This window comes from Perognathus longimembris, chromosome 10, assembly GCF_023159225.1.
Source record: "Perognathus longimembris pacificus isolate PPM17 chromosome 10, ASM2315922v1, whole genome shotgun sequence".
Taxonomy (NCBI): Eukaryota; Metazoa; Chordata; class Mammalia; order Rodentia; family Heteromyidae; genus Perognathus; species Perognathus longimembris.
The window spans coordinates 41,146,881-41,160,498 of record NC_063170.1 but is presented as its reverse complement, the minus strand read 5'-3'; the positions used below and the strand labels follow the sequence as shown (position 1 = coordinate 41,160,498).

At 38.9% G+C, this 13,618-nt stretch overlaps 1 protein-coding gene across 1 annotated transcript in view; it reads right to left on the bottom strand.

Annotated features, from left to right (window-relative positions):
* Kcnh8 (potassium voltage-gated channel subfamily H member 8) overlaps positions 1 to 12,379 on the bottom strand; it is a 367,265-nt gene extending 354,886 nt beyond the window's left edge. Inside the window, exon 1 of the mRNA XM_048354862.1 lies at positions 12,304 to 12,379. Within this exon, the coding sequence (XP_048210819.1) occupies positions 12,304 to 12,379 (76 nt within the window). The remainder of the gene's footprint in view (positions 1 to 12,303) is intronic.
* Between the last annotated feature and the right edge of the window lie 1,239 nt (positions 12,380 to 13,618).

Genomic DNA, 13,618 nt, shown 5'->3' with positions numbered 1-13,618 from the left:
CCTTGTCTATTTAGTGGTACATCTCAATGTCTTCAGATTTTGTTTAAAATAATTGCTATTCACTAAAATGTCTGAAAGCTGAAGATTTTAGTATTCATTAAATAGTTTGATTAAATGTTTTAAGTGATTTCAAACAAAATCAAGTGAAAGTAATGGAAAGCTCACTTAGAAAAGACTAATAACATTGCTTGACCCTTAATTTATTTACAAAGTACAAATTCACTGGATCAGACACCACAGAATTCTGACAAGAGACTGTGAAATGAGAAATTGTACACTAGCATGAGGGGTATTTTCTCTGTTTAACAGCATAAATGTGTCTTGTAATTACTGTAATACTTCATACATTAAAGGTCTTTGGTAATTTTCACCACTGAAAATTTCATGGTGATGGAGAAGATAGCATCATATTTGAGGTAAATAAAATTAAAATTATGTGTTGAACACGCTAAGTCTGAGATCTTTTTGACTCCAATAATTTGATATAACTTAATGTTATTATCTTTATCATGACACAGTACTCTCTCAAAATTAACATTTTTCCTGTCACCGCAAAATTAGTAAGTTTAATGATTTCATGTGAGTATGACTGTCCTAGGGCTTGAACTCAGGGCCTGGGCACTGTTCCTGACCTTTTCTGTTCAAGGAAAGTACTCTACCTCTTCAATTATAGCTCCATTTCTGTCCTTTTACTGGTTAATTGGAGATCAGAGTTTCAGACTTTCCTGCCTGAGCTGGTTTTGAACTACATTCCTCAGAACTCAGCCTCCTGCGTAGCTAGGATTACAGGTGTGAGCCACTAGCAACCTGAGTAACTTTAAAACAACATATAATTTTCTTTTTGCAAAACAAATTTTGTTAAGATTTACTTACATCCAAAAATTAGATGTGAAATTTCAAGCATTATTAAAATTAACTTTCTCTACTGGAGCTCAGGTACCACTGTATTTATGAAGTTTTGCTAATGAGATAACACATTTTGCTTCATGCTTCATTTTTTCCTACATGCACAAAACAATCTTAAAATTAAAAGTAAACAACATTTTTCATTAAAAAATAGAACTACTGATTCCTTCCAGAAAATACCAAAACAACAACAACAAATGAATACATTTTTAAATCATTATATCCAAGTAAAATAATTCAGGTAAAAAAAGTCACATGTGCTATTCTCCATTAGTATTACATCTAAATAAAATGAAATAAAACTCTTGGAATCAGCACAGAGTATGAGTTGCTAAAAGGGAGTGGCAGGCAAATACTCATCTCCATGCCTTAACTGTGATGGTCAATACGTGACTGGACACATCAAGGGGGTGACATGCACTGGATGTCAGTTATATAGTCATAAACCTTAGCAAACAGGAACTGATGAAATTCATTTAGAAGGGAAGTCCTTAGATCTAAATGAAAAGTCTTGCCTCACACACTATGCTCAAGAAGACTTCAGAAGAACAAATATTATATTTACTTAGAGACTCCATAAGACAAAACTCATTTTTCTGAAGGAGAGGATAACATTTTTCTGGCACATTTGTGTGTTCTGATTCTAAAGCAGCTGGTAATACAACATGTACGATGGAAACAAATGTCAACATTTTCTTCGGGTTATATACTCATTATTAACATTCTTAAGAAATGGGACCAATGCTTCCATTTGTGAGGTCATTGGTACTCAAAAGAGTTTATTGTTAAGAAAAAATTCAATACCCCAAATGCAAATATATGCACCATACTGTTCATATATACATAAGCTACCATCTCCCCATAGGTCCTACTATGTGGATGGCTTGTGTCCTGCTAGCGTCACATATCTCACAGTCCCCATCACTAATGGGGTAGAGCGTGTGTGTTCTATGGATACAGGCAGAAATGCAGGAGAAGATAGTTCGCATCTGGAAAATGCTGGAAGGGAGAGGGTGGGCTATGGCTGGCACCTTTCAGATTTCAGCACACATTCAAAACCTGTATTCACTATTGGCAAAGGTCATCATCAAGGCTTTGTAACTTACCTGGTTAACTACCAATCCATTTTTAGTTCTGTGTTAGTGTAGCAGTTAATAATACTTTTTTAAGGTATGAATTTTTTGGCACAAATGCTAAAAACCATTATAATTTTTAAAAAATATGAAGATGTGGACTGGGAATGTAGCTTAGTTACATTGTAGAGTGCTTACCTAGCATTAACGAGGCTTTAGGTTCTAACCCTGAGTAATACACTAAAAAATTATGAAAATGTGGTTATCTCATGAAAATTTAATAATATATATGTACAAAGACAGAGAAAATGAAAGGTAACATTTATATACACACATACAAATATGCTTTATGTGGGCATATATTCATATATGTATATGTTCATGTGTGTATATATGTATGTGTGTATATCTGCATATGTGTGTGAGCAATATAATGTGGGAGAAATCTAGAAAATAGAATATGTGACTGAATAAAATAATGTAGACAGCTCAGTGCTACAAAATCGGTTAAATTCATTATATTAATTGATTTAGTAGGAAGCAAATAATTGATAGATAATTGAAGGGAAGTTGGTAAAGAGCTTAGAAAAATAGGAGTACATGACAAAGTATCTTAATAAGAGAGAAATATGTAATAGAATAGCTTAATTAAAAGAGAACACTTATTAGAAAAACAGGAAGTAATTTGCAGTTTAGGAACATCATTTTTTAACATTTCCCTTATAACAGTAAAGCAGTTAGACAATAGGAAAATATGAAGGGAAAGATGAGAGTTGTAAAAAAAAGGAAACATAAATATAATTTTGTTACTACTTGAGACTAACATTATTTCTTATCTAAAATTCTCAAGAATAAATTGAAAACCTGAAAGTTTTTAAGAGAACACTATAAGCTGGCTACTTTAAAAAATACGGCAATAAAGAGGCATCAAAAGCCTCCCAATAAGCAAACATGATTCATTAGATAAAATGGATGAAAGAGTCTATTTTACACAGTAAGTACAAAGATAACATTGCTAGGAATAAAATAAGCAGACCACATTTGATAATTTTATTGACAATCCTCTAAAAAGATGTAAACAATATAAATACTTAACAAAATCTTGGCTATGGATTCCTCCACATCATAAAAATGTCATTTTTTTGTATAGGATATTAAACTAAAAGTCCAATCAGGATTCTTTTCAACTAGATAATGTAATACTTGAGTGCCAGTTGACTTCCTTCCAAATAAGTACAGTAAAACTCTACAGTAAAAACTCTAGAAAAAAAATACTGATGAGATTTCATACAGAACATAAAGCTCTTATTATACCAAATGCAGCATGGACATGCAAAGGAAATGAGGAGTAGAATAGGATTAAAAAGTAAAATACATATATAGATAGAATCACAGAAGAGTATAGAATATGGTGGGGTGGACATTTCAGATCCTTGTAGAAATGATAAATTGCTGCATTTTCAGGAAAAATGGATACTGATCTGGAAAGCCTGCATTTTGATCCTGAAAAGTGGCCGAGAAATACTCTAGTGTGGCTTTTCTTTAGTTCAGTAGCATCTAACCAAAAGTCCTAATAGAACAAATGAAAGTTGAGGGAGGAAAAAATAAATAAAAAGCTTCATATTTGATTTGAGAGTTGGAGATCTGGGTTGACTTACTTCCTGCTGTAAATTCATTGTAGAGAAAAGGTAAGTGATTTCTGCTGAAAGATGTCATCGGTACCTGACATTGGAGAATTTTTTTCTCCATAAAAGCAAACTGGAAGTAGGTAGAATTTCCTTCATAAAACCTTAACAAGGTAAAAATCCAAAATGATATCACTGTAACACTCAGGAGAATTAGTATCTTTGCAGGGAGATTACCCTCACAATGAAAAAGAAAGAAACACACACACACAAGGAAGTACTAAAGTCAGCAAATTCCAAGCACCAAAATCACAGAGAAAATTCTTTACTTTTTAAAACAGACAGGAGATTTTCTTTGATGAGAAAAACTGCTTTGTACAATGAATACAGTTTGTCGATTCAGATATGAGTCTTAAATACCAATTTAAAAGCACTCTAAGTGACAAGTGCTTAAGACATAATACTTCAGAAGGTAAAGAAACCACCAGATGAACTGGAAATAACTAAAAATATGAAAGTCCCTTTGAAAGTTAGAAACAAGAAATCATGCTACAGATTGCTACTCTGATCTGTTGATACTTTCTACATAAACACATTTTAGAGGGAGAAGGGCAGAGAAGAAAGATCATAGGCTATAGGGGAAAATTACTGGCTGGTGTGATGTAGCATTATTCCAAGACTGAAGTTTGTCAACTCTCACTTAAAGAGAGGGCCATGACTTCCATCTGGCTGTGCTTTGTCTTGTATTAGGAACAGATAGGTGAGGTGCTAGCATAGCACCCATATACTCATACCCAGAACCAATGTCATTGTTATCACTAGACATGAAATTTCACATGTTTGAACCGTGTGAAAATGAAGGACTGAAAGTTGGTTTTCAATCTGTGGCAAAAATATATATATAATCCTAAATAATCCAGTCACATAATCCTAAATAAAGAAGACTAGTTACCACTGAGAGGAAATAAAAGTGTTTCATGTGCAGCCTAGGCCTTCAAGTAACTTGAAATTCATTTACTTAAACAAATATTTATTGATCTAAACTTTGTTCCACTGGGCACCCAGGGCTTCATACCTATAATCCTAGCTAATCAGGAGGCTGAGATTTGAGGATCACAGTTCAAAGCCAGCCTGGGCAGGAAAGTCCATGAGACTCTTAACTCCAACTAACCACTAGAAAACCAGAAGTGGCTGTGTGGCTCAGAGTGGTAGAGCTTTCACCTTGAGCAAAAGAGCTCTGGAATAGTCCAGGACCTAACTTCAGGTCTTATAACAGACAAAAAATATAAAACAAAACTTGGTCCCAAATCCAAGAAATGTAAATACAAAATAGATAAAAAACCAAACTTGGGCTTTATAGAGTTTCCCACAGTATTTTGAAATATGAAAGGATCTAATTACATCTTGTATACTGGCTGGTTAGAGAAATTGACTAGGTCACATGTGTACAAGAGAAAAATAACTCAGAAACTTGACTTCGAGCCACACACGAGATAACACTCAGGATGAGTTTCAAAATATCAAGATCCATCTTCAACTGAAATGATGTCCCAAAAGCCTGAATGAGCACAGGATTTAGAATGAGTGTCTATAGCTTTGGCGGCAGTAGTTGCAAAAGATTCTGCAGAATCATTTTCAAGTTATATAGATAGCCCTAAGGACTTTGGATGTTATCCAAGAGGTAGCAGGGAGCCAATGGTGGCTTCAAGCCAGAGTGTTACATGACTAAACACTACCGTTGCTTGTAACAGATTGCACCTCTAAGGATAATGGAAGCTAAAGAGGTGGAACTGAAAGAAGGGAATGATGGCCACAAGGATCAAGTTAGAGTCAGTTTGAAACTGTGGAGATTAGGAAAAGTAGACCCAAATGAAATCAAAAGCAATGAAGAGGTGACAGGAAGGGCCAAATTAGGATACTGACAGCAAAAATATCAAAGTTCTGATAACCAATTAAATGTGTGGGCAGCCAAGGCAACTCACATTTCCAGCTTGAATAAATGGGTGGGTGGTGAGGCCAGACAGGGCTAGAAAGCAAAATAAGACAAATAGGTTAATGCCTTTAAAAGATATTAGTTCATTTAGAGACAAATGAAGTTTGAAGGAGTTAAGGGAGATAGATAGCTCCATTAGCAACTCTAAAGAAAAGCAAAATGTAGTTTCCAGAGAAATGATAAGCCAAGAAATAGATATGATAGTTTAACTTACTGAGGAAGCTCGTTGTTTGCTCCAGTTGCTAAGTTTTAACTATGCCATAGGTAAAATTGAAATCTCATCTTTTTTTTTTCCTTGTAGGCTCTACTCATCCAAATGGATTAATAACTTAGCAATATCAGATGATATCAGCAAACCTACATTGCCAGGTAAACTGTATTCTCTGGGTAGCAGCTGTAGTTCTGAGCCTTTTCCTGTGGCACTTCTCCAGTCTGAGTCACTGGGGCTGGATTCCAGTACACTTACAAGTCTTTTCCTTCACCACAGGCATAATTCTATGGTAGAAAACAGGAGTGAACATCCCTAGAGAACAAGAGTAGTCAGCTACATGGACAATATTTGCCCTTCCTAGAAGAAAGATAATCCCTTGGGGAAAAGTCATTCTTTTAAATGAGCACATTTAAAAAAAAATCACTGCCTCCTATGGCAAAAGTATGAATAGAAGAGAGAACGAAGGGCTAGAGGCTTAGCTCAGTGGTAGAGTTACTGCCTATGAAATGCAAAGCTGTGAGTTCAAACCCCAGCACTTCCAGACAAATGAAGAGAGAGAGAAGAAATGTTTTTGTTTTAAGTCTCAAGGGTGGTGTTCCTTCTGTATTGTCCTTAAGATTATAAAACATGGAACTATTGAGTATTTTCAGATTTATTTTTTTTGCCAGACATACATATTTCCTTCTTATTTAACAAGACACAGATCTTTCACTTCAATGGCTTATGATGACCAAGCCCTCTGTCTTTATAGATCTTTCAATTCTGACCTAAAATGTATCCATGGGCTCCTGTTCCCATGTTGCCTCTTGCACATGTTCTACTAGAAGTCCTCTCCCTAAATGTCCAATTAAGATTTAAAAGCCAAGAATTACCACCACTAGTAAAGTAAACACAATTCTGGTTTGGGTCTTATAAAGAAGACAAGCATTCCCATATGAAAGCCATCTCCTGGTTGAAGACCTCCAAGGTCACGCTCTCCATTCCTGTCCCAGAAGTTACTCTCTCCTCCAAATGTATGCAGCCCTTTGCCTGTACCTCCTGAACACTTACACTTTCTAACCTAAGTCATGGCCACCTGTCTGTATCTGTATTGTCTCATTTGAGAAAATGATCTGCCTGATGTATCTCAAAGGTCCTGGCATAATGGTTTGGTACACAAGCAGCACTCCTTAGACACTATACCTAGGTATATAAACACAAGTAAATCTATACATATGTGAATATATACATATAATATGCAAGTACATCTATATGTGTATATATATGAACATAGATATTGTGGGGTACATCCAGAGCAAAGTTTAAATAAAAACTATAACTTGTAAAATTCTTTAAAACAAGAGGCTATAGCAGGGAGTCTCATGAAACTAAAGCAAGGTTAGAGGCATAAGAAAGAGAAGAACAACAGTCCACACATCTGGCCCTGAAATAGCTCAGGTAAACTAGGAAAGAATAGTCCTATCATTTTGTCACTTTAACATATAAAATCCTGCCTTAGGTACCATTCTTTCAGGGGCCACATTCTTAAAGAGGCTCCCCATCCAGTGGAGGCTAAAGCACCTATAGGCAGACCAACAGACCCCATGTATACTTCTTTATCTGGGAAGAAAGAGACTAAGATTAATATTCTGGGAGTGTCCCTCAATGTCACACGTCACATCTAGATCTGAGAGGGAGGAATGACAGCATAGCTAACTGCAATGTCTCGGGCTTGGTTTACACATATGCTATGACCAGGTGTGAGGAAAAACCCTCCAGTGCGTAGAGCTTTATATTCCCAACGATGTCAGAATGTCCTGCATCCTGAATGTTACAATGTGGTCCCAAAATCTGCTTCATGGAGGATACTGGGTATGAGACTCTGGGTTTGTTGGTGGTGGTGGTGGTGGTAGTGCAATGGTAAAGAGTCAGAAATGATGACTGAAAGGATTCAAAAGTGACTCCCAAGAATCTAAGCCCTGCACATCCCTTTCTCCAGAGCATGCAGAGAATATATGAATGGGACTGAAATGCAGACATTAAGGATGGAATTAAGATGCATAGTTATTTGATTTCAAGCTTTTCAAAAATGGAGATTATCCCTATGTGGGCCTGGCTTAGTCAGGTGAAGTTCTAAATGAAAGACTTTTCTGCTGGTCTCAAATCAGTGAGCTGTTCCTGTTATGAGGCAGCATAGGAAAGAGGCCCTGAAGCAAAAAAAAAAAAAAAAAAAAAAAAAACCAACAGCAGGTTCCAGAAGCTAAGAAAAGTCTCCTGTGGAGAGCTGCTAAGAAAATGGAGACCTCAATCATAAAACTGAAACTCTGCCAACAGCTACATGAAGTTGGAAAAAGGACCTCAAGGCCTCAGATGAGACCTCAACTCCAGCTGATGGTTTGTTTGTGGATTTCTGAGACACCAAGCACAGAAACCAGCTCATCGTGCTTGGTTACCTGACCTACAGAAAGAAGAAATAACAAGTCTGTAGGTTTATGGTAATTTATTACCCAGAAATAGAGCACAAAGATAGGAACTGAGGCTCCTGTACAGAATAAATAGGAAGAAAAGAAACTGCTAGTCCCATGAATGAAACAGAAAGCAGAAGTCTTTACAAACTTTCATTGGTGGGTAATAACTATGGAGTGTGAGATGTTTCCCTAAACATTTTCATACAGTAGGATTTTATAGATAGGACACACATAATAAAACACATTTTTTTTTATTAGTTAAGCACATTCAATGTCATTCTCCAGACCACAACTAAGAAAACCCTCCTGTCCCACCTTACTCCTTCCCAGTCCAGCACTGAATACTGTGGTCTTCATTTCTACATTTCCAGCATTGAGACTTATGTACCTAGAGAAAAGCACAAAGGTGAAAAACACTAGGAATTGCCCCTTAAAGAGAGTACTTCACTTTTAACAAATTTCCTTGAACGCTTTTGAACATGCTATGTAAGTATGCATTAAACATATGCAGATATTAATGGGGACTAAATCACATTTACTTTGGATATTTTAAGTTATATCTCTTTGATGGCGCAAACTAGGTTCCAAACTTCCTTTAAAAGTTAAATCTTGTCTTAATAACCCCAAAGGGAAAGAAGAACCGTGGCCAAGTTCTGATATGGCTAGAAAATGTAGGCTAATGCACCATTATGTTTGAAAATGGATGCTTCCTTCTGAAAGTTTTATATCTTCCAAAAAAAGAAAAATGTGTTTCTTTTTCTGAAATGGTATCATGTGACAAATATTTGTACTACAGTATCACTTTTTAAAATATGCCCTTACATGTGCTCTTGTCTAGATAAATAGGATATTCATATAATATTCAGGCCACGATGGTAAGCTCTGTGAAGTATGTGTGTTACAGTGTTTTCAGAGAGGTATTGTTTCATGTAGTGAGTTAAGGATATTAATTGGATTCTTTTTTCATATTCAGGGCATTTATATTCAATATTTGAATGGTTGTCTACCTCATTATATTTTAATTAAGCATTAAGTAGAAGAACATGTTTCAAGAATAAGGATATTTCAGTGATACTATTCTATAGAAAAGATTTGCATTTTTCAATAATGTTTACATATTGCCTTGCAAATCAGGAAAAATGATTTCAACTAACACTCCACATGTTTATTTCAATGCTAGCAAAGATCTCATTTCATAAATATTAAAAGGAGAGGATAATGCTATTATGTAAGCCAATATAGTGTCACTAGGTTAAAAAATATTCTAACTTCCTTTATGTTACTAATATAACGATAAATTTGCAAGATTATGTTATATGCATTTAGATGGGCATATATTTATTTTTTCCTGGAAGGATTTTAGATGACATGTTAAATTATCTTATAATTTTACATTATAGTTCTAAGTCAATAAAAGTAAAAATAATTCTGTACATTAGGTTAGAAAGTGGTTGGTCACGGTTTTTGTTGGTGTTGTTTTTCATTAGAGTTGTTTCAAGTAAGATTTAAAAAACAAGCATGATTATGAAATATATCTCAGAAATATGGCAGAAAGTATACCATCAGTTTATCACATGTTGAGTATAACAACAGCATCCATTTTCAGCATAGTTTTTATTGGAATTGGTGGCAATATTGAGAACTTAAAACTTAAAAATAGCTTTATCTCACAAAAGAAAAGAAACAACTTCTATACAAAAATATCAAGAGAAAAGAATTATAATTACTGCAAAAATGTTTCAGGGAGAGTAGCAATATATAATAAAAATATATCAGTAAGAACAGATCCCAGAAGATAAGGTAAAAGTTTAGCTGGAGAAATGGTATTCTACGATATTAGCTGCAGCACCATTTGTGGTTAACAACTTCTTTAAGGCCTTTTCTTTACATTTCAGATGATTCAGGTCACCCAGCAATTTAAAAGAAAAAGGAAAAGAAAAGCAAATGAGAAATTACAATCACTTTTTATGGTTTGTGTTTCTTGAGAGGCGAGGAAGTCATTCAATGCTGTAAGAAAATCTTGCCAGAATCAACCTTCACATTACTTTATCACATTGAAACTGATTTCCCTGACTGACAGATGCCTCCAGTGAACATCCAAACTCTGGGGGTCACAGTCTCTGAACTGTCTTCAGCAGGACTATAGATGTTCTAGAATGTCTAAATGTTGGTGGGTGACAGTGTTCTCTAATAAAGATTTCAATTTTCTAATCTCTTTATTCACATTAATGTGTAGCTAAAACACAACATGTGTGATTCACATACACACCCATCCCTCTCACCAAGCCATGCTGCTTATTATGTTTTGGTGAGTAAAAGCAACGCTAGAATCTCCTCTTCATGAGGGTCTAAAGCCTTTTTCATTAACAATTGGCATCTAACTGTATCTTCTGCAGTAATTCCTGGATCTCTGCTGGGATAATTCAGCAATATTGTACTCCATTCAACTTTAAATGACAGTGAGATAAGCAATTATCATTTTCTAATAAACTCATTTTCAAGAGATGCATTGAGGATGAATGTTTAGAGCATTTAAACATCCAACTTTAAGAGCCAACATCCACATGAAAGTGCTCAGCTCCTTGAGTAATAACTGTAGTTCCAACAACCAGGCATGGTTAAAGGCCATTGTGATCATGTCTGCCAGCCCTTATGTGGTGGTAATAGTGGAACTGAGCTTTTCCTACAATTTTTTCTAACTATTATCTACACAAAACAACCAAGTATCTACCAGCTTCTTTCACCCATTTTATTTGTCACAGATAGAATATGAAGAGAGTGGATAACAATGAAGATTAAAAACACTGTAAGAGTGACCAAGTCTCCTCCACACCAACCGGAGATGAAGCTGAGTATCAGACACAGAATATATGAATGAAATCAATGGAAGTACTTCACTCTGCTCTCAATGTAAAACTTACCCAACTATTCCAGAAGCATAAAAATGCAAGCCCTCCTCCCTATTCTAATAACAGTGTGTATCTAGACTACAAGGATGGAACTGGAATTCGATGTAAGTTCTCATCTTGTCTCTAAGAAATACACAATCAAAATAACAGCAACGATTCTTGAGTTGCTGAGGAAGCTTTTAGGATAAGTGAGTTTGTCTGGATCTCGTCATAGGGAGAAGGGAGGAAAAGCGCACTCAGAAGGAGCCTGTGCCAGGAGGATGGTACATTTCCCAGCGGAACTCTCCGAGGACAGTTGTTAGGGTTGGGAGCACAAACTCCCGTTCAAAGGGCTACCCTGAAAACCCACTAACTCAGGCACAATAAACCTGGCAGTGCTAAGGGATCTGGCCGTGGTCCTGAAACAGAGTCACTTGCAAGGGGTTTTGGACAGTCTCCAAACAGCCAGCTTAAAAGAGCCAAACGTCCATCCTCAAACAACCGCCCCCCCCCCGACCAAAAAAATGTTGGGACTCTCTATTATGATCAGATCAGTAATCACAATGACCTGCCTGCAAGGTCTCTCCTTGTTAGGATAATTTCAGGATAAAGAGGTTCATCCTTCCAGTTAAAAAACAGGAAAGAAGCTTCTGCCTAACTTAGAACTCAGTCTAAAGAAAGCTCACGCTTGGCGGTCCTGATTCTAGGTCTGTATTTCCTAAATTCGAGTAGGAAATCACGTCTAGAAAAATACCTCAGGATAAAGCTGTATGAAAGAAAACTACAACGTCTAATTTAGAGAGCCTCGAAACTAGAAAAATAAAAGTGCGACCTAGCTCCATCTTCAGCACCTAGTATCACAATTTCCTAAAGATGCACCCACACAGAGGTCCCATAGTGAACCCAGCCGCACCTCTTTTGGCGGACTTTTCCCAGCCCTGTCAACCCCAGAAAGTCAAGAAAATGAACTATGTCAATCCCAACTGTGAATACTACGCCGAATCATGGAAGAGTTAAACAATAAATCACACAAAAGACACCTTGGCAAGAACAGAAGGCAGTTCATTCCGCGGGGGCCGAAAGGAAGGCTAGAGCAAAAGTCATGGTCTCAAGCTCCTTCTCCGAATGTCACAGGCAACTCAGTCAAGCGCCAGACTTACGTGTTCCATCAAAGCGAGTGGCGATGGTGTCCAGGAAGGTGTTCTGAGGCGCCAATAATCCTTTCATCACCGGCATCTTTCCAGCGCGGTGTGAGATTCTCCATCAAAGTTTGTCCGGAAGGATGGTTCGGAAGGAAAGTGCCCAAGAAGGGAGGAGAGCGTGCCGATGACGGCAAGGGAGGGGGGCCCGGCGTGGTGTGTGGCCGATCAGGAGGATGGGGGGAGAGGATGGCAGGAGAGAGGCGGCGAGTCCCAGCCACCCGGGCCGAGGCAGGAGCAGCCCCGCGCGCGCGCTCCGAGCCCTCCCCGCACCTCGAGGCTCAGCCCCGCGCTCCCGCCCGCTCCGGGGACACCCCCACCTCCGCCTCCGCACGGTCCCTCCGCGGGCGACAGAGCCCGCCCGGCGCCTCCCCACACCCCCTCGCCCGAGGTGGCCGGGGCGCCGCGCCCTGACCTAAGGCTCCGGGGTCACCGAAGACGGCGCCCCATCTGGGGGCGGCTGTGGTGCCTGGCCTCCTGGTCCCCAAGGGGCGCCGGGAAACGCGATCGCGCGCCACTCCCGCCCCCCAGGAGCTGGTGAACAAAGACCCCTTTGTTCCCGCCCTGGCCCTCTCCGGGGGAGACTGGAGTCCCGAGGGTGTGGTGTTGTGGAGGGGAGGAGACAGGTCTGGGCAGGTAACCCGCCTCCGCCTTCAACCTGGAAAGGGAGGGAGGCTCCCAGTGGAAGCCGGAGGAGTGGAGGCAGCCCGGGGCGACGGGGAGGGAGGCAGCCCCCCTTCTGGTGCACCTGCTATAGCAGGTTCCCGCGTCGGGAGTAGGGCTGCTCCAAGTTAGTAGCGAGATCCCCTCCACAGTTACCTGGGAATTGGCCTAAGCCTCGGAGTTTCCCAAGCTTGCCTACCTAACCTCCAAAAAAAGTGGTGCTTTACTCATGCTCCCCCAAATCACCACCCCGACAAGAGAGAGAAAGAAGGGAGAGAGAGAGCCCTTTAAGCGGACAATGGATGATTTCTAATTCCTTGGTGAAAGGTAGAAACTTAGCTATTCTATTCATTTGTTAAACAGCATTGTAGGTGAACACACTGAGGATGTTTTGAAGAAAAAAGAAAAAAACACACAAAGCTTTTCTATGAATCCCCTGGCCGGCCCCCTTCCCGAGCCTTGGGAGGAGTCCCCGCCCCCCACGACTGACACCTCCGACACTGAAAGACAAAAAGCCTGGCGGGGCTCTGGAGCTGCAGGTGCGCCCGAAAGCGAAAGTGGTCTGCAACGCCCTCCTTCCCCCCTCCCCCCGCTCCCTCCTCCCGCTCCCCCC